The sequence below is a fragment of the Mastacembelus armatus genome, chromosome 15 (genome assembly GCF_900324485.2).
Source record: "Mastacembelus armatus chromosome 15, fMasArm1.2, whole genome shotgun sequence".
In the NCBI taxonomy this organism is placed as follows: Eukaryota; Metazoa; Chordata; class Actinopteri; order Synbranchiformes; family Mastacembelidae; genus Mastacembelus; species Mastacembelus armatus.
Genome location: NC_046647.1, coordinates 23,003,142 through 23,023,960, shown reverse-complemented (window position 1 = coordinate 23,023,960; position 20,819 = coordinate 23,003,142). Strand labels below are relative to the sequence as shown.

The window sequence follows — 20,819 nt, the reverse complement described above, 5'->3', positions numbered from 1 at the left end:
ACAGGGAAAGAAATCATTGTTCAAATGAGTTAATGGAATTAAAATAAGTTGTGTCCACAGGTCAACAGGGAAGCAAAAGCAAACTAGATGAACAGGTGGCTGGGAGAAAAAGGGAAATACCTAAACTAAAACAGAATTAACATTTTGAAATGAAAATAAAGACCAGGGCAGAGAACTAAAGTGTTCCCTTAGCTTTTCTTGGGAGAAGCTGACGGAATCAAGCTTAAACCCGAGACTTTCAACAACTAATTTTTACATTTTTGATTTTTATACTCAGCCCGATCCTTCAAAGACCAAGGAGGTTGTGAGTAGGATGATAGTTGTGATAGGGAACGAATAGAAATAACTGATTTATTATTGTACTGTTGATTTTTAATATTTACTGATTTAAACACATTCATTGTTTGTTGTTAGCTTTTGCATCTGTTAAATAAAATCTGCAGTTAAAGTAAAATCTTCCTTTAATTGTAATTTTATAATAGTTTCTTTAAAGTGTCTGTAACCTCTTCTCATTGTACGACTAAGTCCGGACCACCAGATGAAGGCTCTGGTCGGTTTAGTCTAGACCCTAAAATTAATGTCTCCTAAGCAGAAAAAGTCACTTACAGCTGAAATATTTTACAGCAGCCATAACAACCGTTACTATAAGAAGGAAGCAACCGTTAACCAGTGGGACTGCACCAGTATCTGTAGTTTCAGGCCTATGCAGGTGGTAGTGAGGGGGCAGCAGGGGAACATGGGTGAATAGCTGGTTGATTTACATCAGAACGACACACACACTCAGCAGGAAAGACCATTATTGATAATGACGCACACGACAAAGTGAAAAACACACAAACAATCCCAGCAACATATGATACAACACAAAACAGGTCAATAAAAAGGCCTTTAAACAACATTATGAAATTCACAATATGAAAGATGGAAAACATATTAATGAATCAATAATTTGTTAAACAGCCTAATTTAAAAAGACGTGACTCCATAGATCATTATTATATCAACTATACAAACTACATGTTATATTGTTTTATGTTCTTCATCACAGCAGATGTTTTAAAGACGATAAATGTGAGGATTTATAAATGTCATGGACCCAGTTCCACAGAGAAACAGGCGTATGTGAGGATTTATAAATCGATGAAAAGAATGAGTCTGATCAATTCTCTGTCTGTGTAATTGTGTATTGTTGATCTGGTAGAAAACAGAAACGTGTCTCATATGAAACACAAGATGAAAATGCAGGAACATGAAAATCACTGGCCACCAAAGTGTCTCTGAGCAAACGGCCCAGTTTTCCAACCCAACATGCCTCCAATCATCACTCAGCTTTAATGTGGGCTTCCACAGGAGGGATCATCCAGACTTTGACACATGTTCACTGTGAACTGACACCAGATTAAAAACACACATGAAACTAAATATAAAGTAGTTTCACTTTATTTGACTTCCACATACAAACAATCCAATAATGAATATGACAGAGTGAATATTAATAAAGAAAAAGCAGCTACAATGTGTCGGCAAAACTAGAAAACCCAAAGGACATGAGATGCATTTTCTATAAAAACTATTGATTACATGAGTGAATATTTCAAATCAAATATGGAACACAAAGAAAGAGGAACTGAGCTGTTGAATAACATAGTGGGTTCAAATATTCTTACACTTTTCTGTCTCTCCTGCTTCTCTGCTCACATGGAGCTGACTGTCCCTGTTCTGTCACCACTCACAGTCAGGACCTGCTGCTTTGGTCGTTGGGTTTCCTTCCTGCAACAACACAGCAAAGCTCTCAGCTTGTCTGTGGCCCCTTTGCCCATGAAAACATACAGGACCAAGTCTAGGAGGGGACTGAACGAGCTGCAAATTGTAAAGACAAGAGAAAGGGCAGGATTGTCCCTAAGAAAGAGGAAGAAAATGATGACCGACACAGACAGCAGCATGTAACTACACAGGACCAAAACCACAGCTCCCACTATTTGTCGTTTCTCCTCAGAGGAGACTGAGATGGCAGCAGACAGAGATTTGAGGGTTCCAACCAGGGAGAAGACGATCACAGGGAAGGGAACGAGGAAAAAGGTGACGATGATGATGGATGTGTAAGATGAAAGAAAACCAATTATGAAAGCAACAAAAGGACACAGCCAGACTATGAGAGAAATCAGCACAGACACTGTGACACTTCGTTTGAATTGGTACCAATGTGGCCAGGCGATGACCAAATACCTGAAATAAAACACAAACACATAAATAGTGTGGGCATCATCATACAGCACATTCCTGATGAAACAGTATTCACATCCTGGAGAGACAGATATTCACCTTTCCAGGGCCACACACATCATGAAGGCAGCACGGGCCATCACATCAATCATGTAAAAATGAAAGGAGAAGCTTTTAACTCTCGTGATCATACAGCACATGTGGATGAGGTCAGAGATGAGGAGGTTGATGACGTAGATCGGAACGACGTGATCATTTCGCACCTGCAGGGGAACATGGGTAAAAATTAAAAAAGCAGGACACAGGATCTGATAAGGGAAAGGAAAACTGGAGGACAGGTATGCAGGTGGATCTGAGAAAGTCCAAAAACATCTGGTGGATGGAAGGAGACCGGAGGAAGATGACAGGACCAGGGCAGGAGTCCTGACAAAACCAATCCCTAATCCTGACTTTGTCTCCCACCTTGAGAGACCTCTGTTTCTTTCCTTTTCAAATCCATATTAATCAGTGATGACTGACAGTCTCATTAGAAACATCCAGTTCTCCCAGCCCTGAAACCTGCTTCAGCTCTGCAAAGACCCTAAATGTCCTTCACACACAGACAGAAACACAGACGTGTCAGCTGGGACGTACGTACCACAGTGAACAGTCCACAGATGGCCGGTACTGTCAAAATAAGGCCGAGGCTGTTGATCACCAAAATAATGATGTTTATTGGATTAAGGTCTGGCTTCATTTCACTGTTAATTCTTTCCTGAAACACGGTGATGTTGAACTTTCCTGGTCTTCAGTGAGATCTGTAGTTTGGGATAGGAGGTAACCTATAGCAACAAATTATTATGATAAAATGAATTATGGTGCTTTTCATTTCAGTAGTAATATGACAAAAGAACTGAAAACACAATGTGTCTTCTTCTTATTAAAGACATTTAGTATATAAGTCTCTGTGCCAACACTGTGGCTGTGTGAGCAGCAACAGCTTTAATCACAGTGTTTTATGAATGAATGCCATTTATTTATGGCTCTAATTTCTGAATAAACATTTCAATCTGCAGGTTCACACAGTTTAATGGAGGCTGATGGATCAGACTGCATGTGTTTTTATTGTCCGACTACATAGATTATAAGAACATTCTGATCAAAAACAACACGAGTATTTAACCACAGTATGACTGTACTTCTATTGTTCACAGCCGACCTCATTTTGAATCTGTTTGCATCTTCATTTGCATCATTGTTTGAATTTCTCTTTTTATAAACATCACATATTATATCTCTAAATAGGAACATACAATTTCACCTTTAGCTTTTTCTAAGTTTTACTTCTCATATATTTTATTTTTACCATGTTTTTATTATTTATACTTTTCTCCGTACACAGTTAGAAACAGAACTTTTATTTCCCAGGGATCAAAATTATATTTAACACAAAACAGAAAACAAATGAAATCAAACTTAATGATTGTCCAGCTCAGGTGAATAGTACACAGGTCCCCAGCTTTGTGCCACAGACTACACATTTAATTCTGTTATCTTAGAAATACATGGCAAATGTAAACTTACTGATTTCTAAATATTTGTATCAGTTGTACTATCAGAGCAATAGAACCAATGCAGCTACACTAGAATAAAAAAGTAATGTCATATAAAATTTACCTTTGAAACGTTGAGGACGACAAAGTGTGGTGTTGTGTTCTCTGCAGCCACACAGACCATAATATATTGTGTGTGATGACACACAGGTTCCTGATTATCTACATCTCATCTGATGAAGAGGGAAAAAGTGGGCAGGTACCAACATATGCATGGAACATCAGAACGACACACACACTCAGCAGGAAAGACCATTATTGATAATGACGCACACGACAAAGTGAAAAACACACAATCAATCCCAGCAACATATGATACAACACAAAACAGGTCAATAAAAATGCATTTAAACAACATTATGAAAGATGTAAAACATATTTATAAATGAACGCACATTTAACACATATTCAACTTCAACATAGTATACAACAGCAAATTCAATATTAAATATATAGAAAAACATTATGCAACATTTAATAATATAATAATATTAAGGCTGAAATGAACTGTCGCACAACGCATTTCAAAGTTGGTGCTATAGCAGAGAGTGAAATCGTTTGTAAAAGGCAGAAAATGTTTAAAGTTTGGTTCATTTCAACCTTAAATAAGACGACAACACAGCACAATGCATGTATTGTAAAGTAGAACTGGTGTACACAACAGCACTTCGAGCCGGCACAAGGTAACATCATTTTAAAGTAACCTGTTGTTAATGTCATGCACAACAATATTATTGTTTAAAAATGCAACAGTCAAATTTTATCCGATTATTCGAGTAATCACTGAAATATTCGGTAGAATACTCGACTCCAAAATCAATCGATAGGTGCAGCCCTAAATTATATAAAACATATTTGTTAAATGATTCAAAAGTGTACGATCAATCAGCTCATTACTTTGAAACATCACATCTTCATTCTTTTCTTTTTTCATTATTTTTGTGGCATCTTCTCCTGATAACGACAAAACAAACTTAAATGACTCCGTCAGTTTTGATCGTACAGATAAGAGCAATATATCATTTGAAACTGTAAATCTAGTTTTATTTGTATACACTCATAATAAAACGCTGTGCTTTTCTTAAATAAAGAAAGCAGACAGGGTACACACTCTGTCTTCTCTGTCCCTGTCATCTCTCTTCACAGACGTGAAAACAACTGGAATCTCAGTAAATACTTGTCTCATAAAAATAAGAAACATATGAATAGAAAGCTTGAAATGTTTTCTTTGAAATTAAACAATTCAAGTCAAAAACAAATCATCACTTTTTATTTACTCCGTATGAACGTAAGGAGAAGTACGTTTTCTCCTGTCTCACCTCATTACAGCTAATGTGATCCCACCTCACGCTGAGCGCACTGTTCACATGGAAATAATCTGAGGTGAACCAGGTAAATATGTACATGCCCCCGAGAAATGACATAAAACGTCAAACTTCATCATAGAATTTACTCACTTTTTCTGTGCCTTTGGATGATGGCGCGTTACGCGGGTGAAGAAGTGCTTCATATGGTTCCAGAAAGCGACGATTAGTTTATTTTGTCCTCAAAGGAAAAATATGACTCAAATGACAAACGTTTGGATCTGCATTGCATTGCATTAATTCCCTCTCAGCTACATTCCTGACTGAAAGGCTCATTATGTGGGTCTTTGTCTTCTCAGGTAAATCACATGACTATTCATGATCAGACACACCTTCCTGCACATCTTTTTCTGAACAAAAAGTGTCATAGAAAATTTAAATCAATGAATGAATGAACAAGATGACTTTTACACCATTTTGAAGCAAACACTACAAGATGCATTTCTTAAGTGTCTTGTGAACTAATGCCCTGTATGTGTTTTATGGTCTTATTTCAGTGACTTAAAAATTGTAGTTTTTCACTAACCATGCATAAACCCTGTTTTCTCAAAAACACAGTCATGTATAAACTTGCTGCTCACATATTATTGTAGCCCAGTCTGTGGTGATTACAGTGGTATCAGACTTTAGTCAATAATATGTTTAAAAGACACTGAAAAAAGCACAAATGTCAGAACATGTCAAAATTTGTCCAGGTCCCCAAAACACCCTCAGACCCCAGAGGGTTAAAGTATTAAAGTACTTCATTTTTGTTTCCAGTGTAACACTGCTCTGACATACCTTCAGAAAAGTGCCCAGATTCATGAACTTACTAAATTACTGCTAATAACACGTCTAATAACCATAACTCTAAGGAAAAGAAAGGTGGCGTCATTGTTTTCATCGGCGTACTAATGTAGCCAACGAGTATGTTGAGCTCAATGTGAGAGTAAAGACATAGACATTATTTATTAGCTTTATAGAATTGCGTCTCACAAACTGGGTGACAACACAGCATTAAATCACCACTCAACAGACTTAAGCCACCACCTCACTGTCGAAAGATGTTATATTCTGGACTACAGAAAGATATTAACTTTTTAATCTGCTATGTTACTGACTGTGCTGACAAACTATGCTGACCTAGGAAATGTGATGTGATAGATGTGATAAGCATGAGTGACATGGCAGTTTGAAGGGATCAGGTGAATGCTGGATTGGACTTATATTGAAAAATGAAACTGGAGTCATTGTTTATCAACTTGACTGTAAGTTATGTATTAGTTAGCAACTTAGCGTTAAGACTTGAATGCTGGTCTGCTGCTGCCTGAACAAGAGACCTCCTCTCTAAAGAGAAAGAGTTGGCTGGTTGTCAGTAGCAAACAATGGAGCACGCTCTGTTGGACAAACTAAGTAACTACACCATATCAAGTATTTTACCTGTTTTATATGTTCTTAAAAAACATGTATCATCTGCATATTCGACGATGCCGATATATCTGCGATAGGCTCATATCGGCCCATAAAATCGGTCAAACGATGTATATGTTGGACTCTATTCCTGAGACTCAATTTCACTTGACATAACATCCACAAATAACCTTCTGAATTGAATTTAATTCTCAAAAACTCCTTGCATGGACAAATATGACTAATTGTCTTGAAATGACTTTCATTTTAGGCAACATAGGGAAAGACAAATATCTAACTAGTTCTAATTACAGCAGTGTCCCTTTTTCACAAGTTTGAAAATAGTACTTTTCTCTTGACAGAAGGAGAAATGATTTACTCATCAAAGATGCTCATAAAATGAGATTATTATATTTAATATAATTTTCAATTTAATTTTTAATATATTTTATTATTTAATATCTAAAAGCAATAGTTTCCTATAAACACAGCAGGAAAAGAAGGAATCTGTCACTATATACGGACTCTCCTTATTGATGTCCTATTATTGTTTTTGTTTAGTCAATTCTTTCTCGGTCATTTCTAATGTCATATTCATTGTTGACATCTTCTCAATAAAAATGGCTGACGGCTGCTGGAGCGCGTTGGGTCACGTGTGATGGTGACAGACCGCTACGGGGTTACTCACCCAGGACTCCAGGGCCAAGCGGTCCTCCATGGCGGCAAAGCGGCTTCTCAAACTGTTCCAGCGGAATCTGTGAACTGTCCAACGACGCACCTGGTTTTACCTGGTCCCCGTCATTTAACTCAAAGTCCTTTCGTCCACACTGGAGGAAAACAGAAGAGGGAATAAAGCTACATGTCCGAGGGCAGCGACCCGGCGATTAGCGTAACGTTAGCATCCACCGAACCTCCACGTCGGGTCCTAAGTCTCGCTCTTCACAGCGAAAAGCCGGAAAAGAGGGGAAACTCTGGGTGTTCAAAGGCTCAGAGAGTCCAGTTTATGGGTCGTCCGAGTCCAGTATGGAAAGTACTGTGTGTTATGTAAGAATAAATCCATAACTGACGGAGCGGCCGAGCCTCAGCAGCCTGACGTCTCCGTGCAGTAGTCCCGGCCTCAGCCAATCACATTACGAGAATCTTAACGTGCCTCTAAATTGACCAATAGGAGGTCGAGGATAAACCGGTTCGCCTCGTGCAAACGCCACACTTCAATCAAACTGTGTTACATTCACGGACAGTAGTAAATCACAACACTCTCATATATATAGTTTACCTGCAGTTAGCTAGGTATAGTAAAACCAACCAGCAAAATGCTTTTCAAAACAAAATGCAGCCTAGAAAGACAAATAAGCCTGGGGTGTATTGATGAAATAACCTAGTGGGTTACACCAATTTCTGTTTTTATTGGATTTGTGACATTTTTCCCAATACAACAACATATTTTACATTTCCTGATGTTGATTTTTAGTTCAATACTACTTCAACACGACACATTTTATTTCATGTGACTCATCAAATTTTCAGTTTCATGTGATTTTCATAATGATGCATTTTAGTTGATGAAGTCAGATTTAGTCAGCTCCTGTGAGATAGAACAACATCAACAGAGAAGCCAGAAAGAACAGACTGATGCTTCATCACAGCTGGTTTGAAAAACGTATCCATAACTTATCCATAAGAGAAATCAAGTTCAGCAGCTGATGTTCTACTGAGATGATGAAAACCTCCTGTTCTCTACTGTCACGTGGTAATCTATTAGTGACTCTGTCTCTGAAGGCAGCACCTTTCTTCTCTTCTGAAATGTTTGTTTAGCTGCATTTCTTCTTACACTTTTCTGTCTCTCCTGCTTCTCTGCTCACATGGAGCTGACTGTCCCTGTTCTGTCACCACTCACAGTCAGGACCTGCTGCTTTGGTCGTTGGGTTTCCTTCCTGCAACAACACAGCAAAGCTCTCAGCTTGTCTGTGGCCCCTTTGCCCATGAAAACATACAGGACCAAGTCCGCAATAGGACTCAACTTGATAAAGGTTTTAGAGACAACAACAAGGGCAGTATACCTTGGGTTTGTCAGGCCTGGTATAAAGAAAGAAATGACAATGGGCAGGAACAGCATCACGTATATGAGGAACACCAAAACCACAGCTCCCACAATTTGTCGTTTCTCCTCAGAGGAGACTGAGATGGAAGCAGACAAGGGTTTGAGGGTTCCAACCAGGGAGAAGATGATCACAGGGAAGGGAAGGAGGAAAAAGGTGGCAGAGATGATGGACGTTTGGAAAATAAAATCTAATGATAACGGGAACGCAGGAAACAACCAGACTATGACACAAATCAACACAGAGACTTTAACACTCCTGTTGATGCGATACCACAGGGGCCAGGTGATGATCAAACACCTGAAACACAAGATAAACACATCCGTCAGTCTGGACATCATCATACAGGACATTTCTGACTCTCAGCATATTTCAGAAAAATGTGCTGATGAAACAGAAGCTGTCAGACACATGAAGGTACAAAGACATCTGGAAAAGACAGATATTCACCTTTCCAGGGCGACACACATCATGAAGCCAACACTGGCCATCACAGTAGTCCAGTAAACAATTTCCAAGTATATCGACTTTTTGAGGGTTGCCACTGATATGATCATGCAGCAGATCTGAAGGAGGTCAGAGATGAGAAGGTTGATAACAAAGATGGGAGCAACGTGGTCATCACGTACCTGCAGGAGAACATGGATAAAAATAAAAATGGCAGCTGTTCAGGTTTTACAATCATTTATAAAACACAAGCCCTTTGCATCACCAGAGATTTAGATAATCAGGCAAACGTATGGTGAGTCTAACACACTATGACATTTTATTATTGTTGCATTTAAGATGAATAAATCCTGTCAGGTTTGGGTACAGATATAAGGAAACACATGAGGTGGGCAGGTACAGGGAACTGAGCATATGAATAATCTGTGTATTTTAATAAAAATCTCTTTTAATTGTGTATTTACATGGAGGTTTAGCCCAGAATTATAGTCAGTCTCATTAGAAACATCCAGTTCTCCCAGCCCTGATACCTGCTTCACCTCTGCAAAGATCCTAAATGTCCTTCACACACAGACAGAAACACACAAGTGTCAGCTGTGATGTTGGTACCAGAGAAATCAGAGAAGAGATGGCCAGCAGGGTCAGAGGAAGACCGAGGCCGATGACGGTACAATGCACGTAAAAGAGAATCATATTTCTTGAATCAGTTTCACTGTAGCTGTTGTTGTGATAAACTGTGGTGTTGTTGAAATCCCCCATTCTTCAGTGAGATCTGTGGTGGGATAGGAGGTAACCTATAACAAGAAATATATTGTGGTCATATCAATGAAGGTGCTTCTCTTTCTAATATACAACAAATAACTGGAAATGTGACAGGAAATTGGTTTAATATCATTGAAAACATTTTGTATCAGTTGTAAAAGTCGGATCATTTCTGATATTTCCAAAGAACATCGTCCTTTAAATCCCCGTCTTTATTTGATTTAATCTGCATCTACTGTCCATAGCTGCTGTCATTGCTCATCACTTTCCATCTTCATTTGCATGTTTGTTTGCATTTTTTGATGTGACTGTTTTATATGCTTCTATAGAAAGTTGTTTCTTTGTTACACAACCAGATCCTCATTATTTTATACACAACAACATTTTCTTTAACAGGAAAGAGAAAATCCAAAGAACCTGATTTGACAGCTGAGGTCAATAGCAGCTATACTGGTCCCCAGATTTGTGACAGTCTACACAGTTATTTCTGGTATTCTTGTTAGAAATTGGACAAAAATATTTAGATCAACATTAAAAATGATACAAATTGTTAAATGTATTAACAGTTGCTATATTCATAAGAGCAATAGAACCAATGCAGCTACACTAGAATAAAAAAGTAATGTCATATAAAATTTACCTTTTAAGCGTTGAGGACGACACAGTGTGGTGTTGTGTTCTCTGCAGCCACACAGACCATAATATATTGTGTGTGATGACACACAGGTTCCTGATTATCTACATCTCATCTGATGAAGAGGGAAAAAGTGGGCAGGTACCAACATATGCATGGAACATCAGACAACAGTCAAACCAGGTGGTTTGACTGTTGTCTTACTATTGAATAGACGTTTTCAGGTCAGGTCAGTAGGTCCCTACTCACCTACTGCAATCTACTGCAACCTACTGGTAGTTTCAGTAGGGCATTTTTACCCCATAGATCCTCGTTGTTGTCATTACATGTACAGTATCTCACAGAAGTACACCCCTCACATTTTTGTAAATAGTTTATTATATCTTTTCATATGACAACACTGAAGAAATGACATTTTACTACAATGTAAAGTAGTGAGAGTACAGCTTGTATAACAGTGTAAATTTGCTGTCCCCTCAAAATAACTCAACACACAGCCATTAATGTCTAAACCACTGGCAACAAAAGTGAGTACACCCCTAAGTGAAAATGTCCAAATTGGGCCCAAAGTGTCAATATTTTGTGTGACCACCATTATTTTCCAGCACTGCCATAACCCTCTTGGGCATGGAGTTCACCAGAGCATCACAGGTTGACACTGGAATCCTCTTCCACTCCTCCATGATGACATCACAGAGCTGGTGGATGTTAGAGACCTTGCGCTCCTCCACCTTCCGTTTGAGGATGCCCGACAGATGCTCAATAGGGTTTAGGTCTGGAGACATGTTTGGCCAATCCATCATCTTTACCCTCAGCTTCTTTAGCAAGGCAGTGGTCATCTTGGAGGTGTGTTTGGGGTCGTTATCATGCTGGAATACTGCCCTGTGGCCCAGTCTCCGAAGGGAGGGGATCATGCTGTGCTTCAGTATGTCACAGTACATGTTGGCATTCATGGTTCCCTCAGTGAACTGTAGCTCCCCAGTGCCGGCAGCACTCATGCAGCCCCAGACCATGACACTCCCAGCACCATGCTTGACTGTAGGCAAGACACACTTTTCTTTGTACTCCTCACCTGGTTGCCGCCAGAAAATGCTTGACACCATCTGAACCAAATAAGTTTATTTTGGTCTCATCAGACCACAGGACATGGTTCTGGTAATCCATGCCCTTAGTCTGCTTGTCTTCAGCAAACTGTTTGTGCAAATTTATACTGTTATACAAGCTGTACACTCACTACTTTACATTGTAGCAAAGTGTCTTTGTTGTCACATGAAAAGATATAATAAACTTTTTACAAAAATGTGAGGGGTGTACTTACTTCTGTGAGATACTGTATGTTCGTCCTTAAGTTTAACCCTCAGGGGTCGACGAATGTGCCGGTGCGTTTTGTGACATCATCTCCTGATAACGCTGAAACAATCTTAAATTACTCCTTCAGTTCTGATCGTACAGATAAGAGATATTTCATTCGAATCTGTAAAGGGTCTAATTTTATTTGTACACACTCAGAATAACAAAACGCTGTGCTTTTGTTAAATAAAGAAAGCAGACAGGGTGTACTCTCTGTCTTCTCTGTCTCTGTCATCTCTCTTCACAGACCCATAAATAAAACAAGCAGAATCTCTGTGAATACTTGTCTCATAAAAATAAGAAATATATGCCTAGTAAGCTTGAAATGTTTTCTTTTAAATGAAATAATTCAAATCAAAAACAAATCATCACTTTTTATGTAATCTGTATGAACGTAAGGAGCGTTATGTTTTCTCCCGTCTCACCTCATTATAGCTAATATGATCCCACCTCACACTGAGCAAACTGTTCATATGGAAATAATCTCAGGTGAACCAGGTAATTATGTGCACGCCCCCGAGAAATGACATAAAACGTCAAACTTCATCATAGAATTTACTCACTTTTTCTGTGTGTTTGGATGATGGCACGTTATGCGGGTGAAGGGGCGTTTCTTATATTCCAGACAGAGACGAATAGTTTATTTTGTCCTCAGAGGAAAAACACGACTCAAATGACAAACGTTTGGATCTGCAAAAAACAGGTACAATTAGCTCTATAAGGTGTAAAGAACGGTGGAGTAACAACAGGAGCAGGTGGCATCAAATAATGCAAAGACTGACATTGTTTACTGGCCCAAGGGCAGGTGGAAGTAAACAGCTGCGGTGTACAGTTCAGGTCTGTTGCATCATTGTGTGGATTAAGTCTAAAGGGCATAGTCCCTAGTTGTGGTCTGGCTGCCGCAGATACAATACAATCAGAAACTCGCAGTTGCTGGGATGTGTAGGCGATCCAATTCAACCATTCATTTTTATCAGTGTAAGGTTCTTTGAGGGTGGTGAGGTTTAATACTGTTAAAATGGGGGACTGGGATGGCATCTCGTCAGGTTTGTCTGTACTTGGTGCCTTAGTAGGCTGGTTGGTACCAGTTGTCTCATGATGTGTGCGATAGAAAACCTTGATCTGGAATTGCCCCAGGGAATCATTTCCAGGAATATTGGCCCCTAACACATAGAGGTCTGAGTCAATGGTGGTAGGGTCCTTGAGGGTTAAAAGGTAATGGGTGGCCTTTTGTGCAATGGGGAGGGGTTGTGCCCTTGACTATTGAAAGTCATTGCAAAAGGTTCTTTCCCTCGTTCCACTTCCTCTGCGCTCGATATGGTTTGTATCCCCACTGTTTTAGTCCTGTATTTCATCCTACATAAAACCATGTTGGACACCAGGTAGCTCCCACGAAAGTGGCACAGATATACTTATCCGCCCCTGTTAGCGGTTCTTGTTGCACATTGTCACAATTGACCACATTACAAAAATCAAACTGCACAGTTTGAGTCTTATTGGCCCAGAAGATAAGTCGGTACATCATTGGCTCTCTTTGTCTTAGGTTTTGTTTTAGTGTTGTTCATGGCATTACCTGGCTGTCGCAATTCCTTCTCAAGGGAGGAGAAGATACCAGGAATGTTAGTAGCATTCTCTGCCTGTTGCAAACCCTTCTCAAAGAGAAACAAAATAGATAAAACTGTGATTACTGATATAACAATCAAGATGCTTATTGTCAGTCTTACCACTCCAAATAGTCTAAAGGGGTGACAGGGTCGATATATTGGACTTTCCATGGCAATATGTACTTCAAGCTCCTTCATACCTTAAAGACCTCATAGTACCATATCATCCCAATAGAGCACTTCGCTCTCAGAGTACAGGTCTGCTTGTGGTTCCAGAGTTTCCAAAAGTATAATGGGAGGCAGAGCCTTTAGCTGTCAAGCTCCTCTCCTGTGGAACCAGCTCCCAGTCTGGGTTCAGGAGGCAGACACTCTCTGTACCTTTAAGGCTAGACTTAAAACCTTCGTCTTTGACAAAGCGTATAGTTAGGGCTGGCTTCAGGCAACCCTGAACCATCCCTTAGTTATGCTGCTATAGGCCTAGACTGCCCGAGGACCATCGGTGTACTGAGCTCCCTTACGCTATCCCCCCTCTTCCTTCCCGTCCCCTCTCCTCCCCCCTCACATGTATATTCCACCATTGAATGTCACTAACCTTGTGCTCTCTCTCTCTCTCTCTCTCTGTACCTTCTGCAGGTGTCCCTGGTCCTGGAGCTGTATATTGCTGATGTACAGTTACTGGCCCCACCAACCTGCAGTGTCTATTTGTTGTTTATTGTTGCTGTTCTTTTCTCTCTCCTCTATCCACTCACCCCAACCGGTCGAGGCAGATGGCCGCCCAAACTGAGCCTGGTCTGCTGGAGGTTTTTGCTTCCGTCTAAGGGAGTCACCAAGTGCTGCTCATAAGGGATTTGCTGGGTTTTCTTGTTTTTGGAAAGTGCCTTGAGATTATTTGTATTGTGATTTGGTGCTATACAAATAAATTAAATTGAATTGAATTGAAACACAAGATGAAAATGCAGGAACATGAAAATCACTGGCCACCAAAGTGTCTCTGAGCAAACGGCCCAGTTTTCCAACCCAACATGCCTCCAATCATCACTCAGCTTTAATGTGGGCTTCCACAGGAGGGATCATCCAGACTTTGACACATGTTCACTGTGAACTGACACCAGATTAAAAACACACATGAAACTAAATATAAAGTAGTTTCACTTTATTTGACTTCCACATACAAACAATCCAATAATGAATATGACAGAGTGAATATTAATAAAGAAAAAGCAGCTACAATGTGTCGGCAAAACTAGAAAACCCAAAGGACATGAGATGCATTTTCTATCAAAACTATTGATTACATGAGTGAATATTTCAAATCAAATATGGAACACAAAGAAAGAGGAACTGAGCTGTTGAATAACATAGTGGGTTCAAATATTCTTACACTTTTCTGTCTCTCCTGCTTCTCTGCTCACATGGAGCTGACTGTCCCTGTTCTGTCACCACTCACAGTCAGGACCTGCTGCTTTGGTCGTTGGGTTTCCTTCCTGCAACAACACAGCAAAGCTCTCAGCTTGTCTGTGGCCCCTTTGCCCATGAAAACATACAGGACCAAGTCTGCAATAGGACTCAGCCTGATAAAGATGGAAGAGACAGCAGAGAGAAGGATAATATGTGTTTGGCATGAAGTGAATGATAAAGGGCAGGAACAGCATCACGTATATGAGGAACACCAAAACCACAGCTCCCACTATTCGTTGTTTCTCCTCAGAGGAGACTGAGATGGAAGCAGACAGAGATTTGAGGGTTCCAACCAGGGGAGAAGACGAACACAGGGAGGGGAAGGAGGAAAAAGGTGGAAACAATAATCGTCGTTTGGAAGAAAATGTCTAATGCTAATGGAACCAAAGGAAACAACCAGACTATGACACAAATCAACACAAAGACTTTAACACTCCTGTTGATACGATACCACAGGGGCCAGGTGATGAGACAACACCTGAAACACAAGATAAACACATCCATCAGTCTGGACATCATCATACAGGACATTTCTGACTCTCAGCATATTTCAGACAAATGTGCTGATGAAACAGAAGCTGTCAGACACATGAAGGTACAAAGACATCTGGAAAAGACAGATATTCACCTTTCCAGGGCGACACACATCATGAAGCCAATGCTGGACATCAGAGTAGACCAGTAAACAATTTCCAAGTATATCGACTTTTTGATGCTTGCAACTGATATGATCATGTAACAGATCTGAATGAGGTCAGAGATGAGAAGGTTGATAACAAAGATGGGAGCAACGTGGTCATCACGTACCTGCAGGAGAACATGGATAAAAATAAAAATGGCAGCTGTTCAGGTTTTACAATCATTTGTAAAACACAAGCCCTTTGCATCACCAGAGATTTAGATAATCAGGCAAACGTATGGTGAGTCTAACACACTATGACATTTTATTATTGTTGCATTTAAGATGAATAAATCCTGTCAGGTTTGGGTACAGATATAAGGAAACACATGAGGTGGGCAGGTACAGGGAACTGAGCATATGAATAATCTGTGTATTTTAATAAAAATCTCTTTTAATTGTGTATTTACATGGAGGTTTAGCCCAGAATTATAGTCAGTCTCATTAGAAACATCCAGTTCTCCCAGCCCTGATACCTGCTTCACCTCTGCAAAGATCCTAAATGTCCTTCACACACAGACAGAAACACACAAGTGTCAGCTGTGATGTTGGTACCAGAGAAATCAGAGCAGAGATGGCCAGCAGGGTCAGAGGAAGACCGAGGCCGATGACGGTACATTCAACATAAAACTGAATAATCTGATCTAAATCCATGTCACTGTAGTTGTTGTTGTGATAAACTGTGGTGTTGTTGAAATCCCCCATTCTTCAGTGAGATCTGTGGTGGGATAGGAGGTAACCTATAACAAGAAATATATTGTGGTCATATCAATGAAGGTGCTTCTCTTTCTAATATACAACAAATAACTGGAAATGTGACAGGAAATTGGTTTAATATCATTGAAAACATTTTGTATCAGTTGTAAAAATCGGATCATTTCTGATATTTCCAAAAACATCGTCCTTTAAAGCCCCGTCTTTATTTGATTTAATCTGCATCTACTGTCCATAGCTGCTGTCATTGCTCATCACTTTCCATCTTCATTTGCATGTTTGTTTGCATTTTTTGATGTGACTGTTTTATATGCTTCTATAGAAAGTTGTTTCTTTGTTACACAACCAGATCCTCATTATTTGATACACAACAACATTTTCTTTAACAGGAAAGAGAAAATCCAAAGAACCTGATTTGACAGCTGAGGTCAATAGCAGCTATACTGGTCCCCAGATTTGTGACAGTCTACACAGTTATTTCTGGTATTCTTGTTAGAAATTGGACAAAAATATTTCGATCAACATTAAAAATGATACACATTGTTAAATGTATTAACAGTTGCTATATTCATAAGAGCAATAGAACCAATGCAGCTACACTAGAATAAAAAAGTAATGTCATATAAAATTTACCTTTGAAACGTTGAGGACGACAAAGTGTGGTGTTGTGTTCTCTGCAGCCACACAGACCATAATATATTGTGTGTGATATGAAAAAATGGGCAGGTACCAACATATGCAAACATCAAAACAGAATCAACAGGAAATAATATTCAGGCAAAATATCTAATCATTTGATCTTGTCAACCTGCTTTTCAGTATTTTACTAGTTGTCAACAAACACACCACTATATATTTTCTAGGCTTTATTTCACCACATAATGACAATCTGTGCTTGTTATAGCTGTTTCAGTGACCACATGTACCCCCTAAAGTTGGAGACTCCTTTTATTCCATGTTGTGTTTTCTTAAATATTTGGTCATTTTAAATGCTGGACTGGAAATTGACTACATCCCCCGTATAACCACAAATATGATTAATTTAAAGCTGTTAATTTATGATTTTTTAGATGGACAAAGTGTCAAACATATCAGATAATATGTTTGATTTAATTAATCAGAAATTTCATAATTTATCTCAGATTTCCTGGTTGTACACGACCAGGGCGAACATGGCGCCGGCTGTTTTTTGATTAAAAGGATTAAACTGAATGTACTCATGACTGGATCGACCCCTTTGGAGGCTCGGGGGAAGATTTGTTGTAGAAAATTGCTATAGCTGTTTCAGCGACCACATGCACCCCCTAAAGTTTTTTATTAAACTATCCACCAAATCATTTACAGTGGTTGATCTGCTGCTGTCATTTCTGTCCACACTGAAACACACAGAACCGAGTCACAGAACTGGAACGAGCCAAAGTGACAGACAGGTTGTTGAATAACCTGGGGAAAGTTTTCGTTTCTCTGTGGATTGTATCCACTGGACATGAAATGATTATTTATCCTTTGCCAACAACTCAGCGATTGTGTGCAAGAATAACAGCATGTAAATAAGCAGCACCAGCGTCAAAGCTGTAACAGGTTTTTCTCAGGATGGAGTGTGATGGCAGCAGTCGGGGCTTTAAGAGCATCAGCAGGATTATGAGGATGCCAGAGAAGAACAGCGAGCTGCGTATCACACTACAGATGCCCAACTCTATTGTGAAGCTGAGTCAGACTCTATGATCCTGTACAATGACGCTTGAGCTCACAGGAAAATGCACATAACAGTATGACTTCAGCACTAAATACCAATGCTGCTCCAGTCCAGTTCCTTAGCAGAGCCCGCATTAAAGAAAACCACTCAACCACTGTTGCCTTTGGCTCTAGGGGCCAAATCTAAAACTGTACAGGCTCAAACACAGGAAATAATTAGCATCGGTTTCATTCGCACGAGTCAGCTCCGTTTCTGATCCTGCTAAAGGGTTTTTGGCCTTGTCCAGCTCTTCTGGTGTAACAGCCAGTCTCTGCTGTGCTTCTGAGAGACACACCAAACCTGTGACTGCACAGATGGATATGCCACCTTAGGGTAACTGGAATACCTTTGCAACTGATTATGCCGCAGGTACGGCCTCATCCTACCAGTAGTGGCAAGAAATAAGGAACAAACCATTCCTTTTTGGGGGCACATTAGAAACCAGTGAACCATCTTTCCGTAACAGAACATAAAGAGGTTGATCCACCATGAAGGAATCTTTGACTGTAACATGTCAGCTACTGTATCTCCAGGGGACTTTTCAATCGTACTGTCACGACACACAAAGCTGCTTTTCATATTGAAACTTTCCTGAGCGGCTGTTAAACGTCCAGCTGCTGTAAATGTCCTGGTCCTGTTAAACCAGAGTGTGAACAGAAGCACGAGTCAACTCTAACAACTGCTGGGACAAACTTCGTTTGTCTCCATTTCTTTCTGAACCTCAGTTATTCTGTTATTGTCTGTTACCCAGTCATATACATGTATTTTCAAATTAGCATTTAACATAAAATATAACGAAATAAAATTAGTTATGGTTGTGTTTCCCTTTTCTTTGTCTTACATCACTAAATATAAAATTTTTACTTACTCTATCCACATACCTCTATCTATATACTATCTATCCATCTATCTGTCTAATAAATGATAAATGATAAATGATAAAAGTTTACCTTTGGAAGCAGCAGGACGACAGAATGAGGTCCATAAGTTGGAGTGACTGCTGTAGTTCTGTCCTCTGTATTCTGACAGTAAATAACACGCACAGGGTTTCTCATCATCTGTCCTTTAAACAAATGAAAGTTGTGGAATTTGAGATTGTTGTGATTTGACATAACCGACTGCCATAAGATGTGATGGAGACTCCATTTATCCCATGTGGTCACTTTAAATGCGCCATTTTTTTTTTTTGTTTGATGAAATGGTTCAAACTGAATGTACTCATGGCTGGATCGACCCCTTTGGAGGCTCAGGGGCAGATTTGTTGTAGAAAAGTGAAGCCACCGTTTCCTTTGATTGTTGTTTTTCTGCACTAAAAACCAAATGAAGAGCCAGCGTCACCTGCAGCTACAGCAGCCCTGTGTTTTGTGAAATACGCTGAAGCTTTGCATTTAAAACAGTTACAACACACAACAGCATGTGCAGAGACTTCAGGTGTGGTGTCATTTACATATGTGTGTGTATAATGTATAAACATCATGGCTCAGATAGAAAGTTCAGCTTTATTCCAAAGCGACAAAGACAAAGAACAGACTGGCAGAGTGCAGGTGGAGTTAGACTGAAGCGGGAACAGGTGTGAGAGCTGACAGGGAGGATCAGGTGACTGGGCATGGAGAGAAGGAATGAGGCCATCTTGTGGCCACAGTGAGAACATGCACAAGAGGAAAGGCCAAGACAAAGAAATTGTGTGTAAAAAAAACTCCAGTCCGTTCTGCACCACCTTCAGTCATGTCTGTACTGTACATGCTGCAGGTCTTACAGGTCGAATGAGGTTTGATTCCTGTAACACACCAGAAAGACGCTTACAAACCAGAAACAGCCACTCTCTGGGTGTTCAGCAGCTTCAGGCCTGTTTGTGCCCAAAGGCAGGTTGTCAATCAAACCACAATTGTGTAAAAACCAGTTTCCTCACCCAGATCCAAAGCTCTGTGCAGATTTACAGAGATCTGTGTGTAGCAGGGCAGGGCCAGGTGATGATCTTTATATTCTTCTGTCAAGTTTAACACTGATGCGTGGTCTTGGTAGGTACGAAGTTAAGATGATATTTTCCAGCACATGTAATCATCCTCCCCTCCTTTCTATACTCTCCTCTAGATTTTGCCTTGATTCAGTCCTTGATTTCTTCGTCTGTGACCGTCTTGTCATTCAGTGTTGACCCCTCTTCCTCATCTCTGCTGCCCGTCTCTGGTCCAGGACTCGGTGGCAGCAGCTCCTTGGAGCTGCTTGTGCTGGCGGCTCTGGCGATCCTAGTGAGCGTCTGTTCATACGGCGAGGGCAGGTAAACCATGAGGAACACGCCATCGGTGACGTCTTGCTCGGAGCTGGAGCTGGGGAGTTGGTGCTGCCACCTGCTGCGTCGTAGGGAGGACAGCAGCTCACAGTTCCTCTCCGGGTCCTGCAGGTCCTCCAGGGCGATAACATTGGCCAACCCCAGCTTGTTGTCAAGGCTGAAGCCCCGCCTGCGGCGCCAGATTAGGAAGCTGAGGATGCTGAGGAGGAGGAGGAGGAAGGAGGTGGTTGCTATGACAATGTAGGTGATGGATCTTGCACTGATGATGGCCTCACCTGAGCTCTGACCCTGTGAATCACACACAAACAGAACGATGGGTGTTACGTGAAATAGTAAACGATCAAAACGTCACTTTGGACACATGGAGGTTTTCATGTGACTGTTCTCTACAGTAAAGGAAGAGATACAACACTAAGATGATCATACTGTGGATCAGACCCATCACGTCTCACATTATAAAGGTGAACGACACCGGCAGCCTG

At 40.3% G+C, this 20,819-nt stretch overlaps 2 protein-coding genes across 2 annotated transcripts; both read right to left on the bottom strand.

Annotated features, from left to right (window-relative positions):
• Window positions 1-1,694: 1,694 nt before the first annotated feature.
• Window positions 1,695-3,972, bottom strand: LOC113132028 (mas-related G-protein coupled receptor MRG-like). Its single transcript, XM_026309829.1, has 4 exons — window positions 3,880-3,972; window positions 2,861-3,044; window positions 2,323-2,486; window positions 1,695-2,226 (listed from the first exon to the last, which is right to left on the bottom strand). Exons 2-4 carry the CDS (start codon window positions 2,957-2,959, stop codon window positions 1,695-1,697), a joined length of 795 nt encoding a protein of 264 aa, XP_026165614.1. The 5' UTR covers window positions 2,960-3,044; window positions 3,880-3,972.
• A 4,426-nt stretch (window positions 3,973-8,398) lies between these two features.
• On the bottom strand, window positions 8,399-9,170 carry LOC113132123 (mas-related G-protein coupled receptor member A4-like). The gene is made up of 2 exons (XM_026309985.1): window positions 9,118-9,170; window positions 8,399-8,967 (listed from the first exon to the last, which is right to left on the bottom strand). Exons 1-2 carry the CDS (start codon window positions 9,156-9,158, stop codon window positions 8,427-8,429), a joined length of 582 nt encoding a protein of 193 aa, XP_026165770.1. The 5' UTR covers window positions 9,159-9,170; the 3' UTR covers window positions 8,399-8,426.
• Window positions 9,171-20,819: the final 11,649 nt, after the last annotated feature.

Bases quoted from the DNA above. Each gene is read 5' to 3' on its own strand.
- LOC113132028 (XM_026309829.1), bottom strand. From the start codon at position 2,959: ATGAAGCCAGACCTTAATCCAATAAACATCATTATTTTGGTGATCAAC. The intron at 2,487-2,860 runs GTACGTACGTCC...GTTCCCCTGCAG, and splicing joins TCTGTGGACTGTTCACTGTG to GTGCGAAATGATCACGTCGT. The intron at 2,227-2,322 runs GTGAATATCTGT...GTTTTATTTCAG, and splicing joins ATGTGTGTGGCCCTGGAAAG to GTATTTGGTCATCGCCTGGC.
- LOC113132123 (XM_026309985.1), bottom strand. From the start codon at position 9,158: ATGGCCAGTGTTGGCTTCATGATGTGTGTCGCCCTGGAAAG. The intron at 8,968-9,117 runs GTGAATATCTGT...CTTGTGTTTCAG, and splicing joins ATGTGTGTCGCCCTGGAAAG to GTGTTTGATCATCACCTGGC.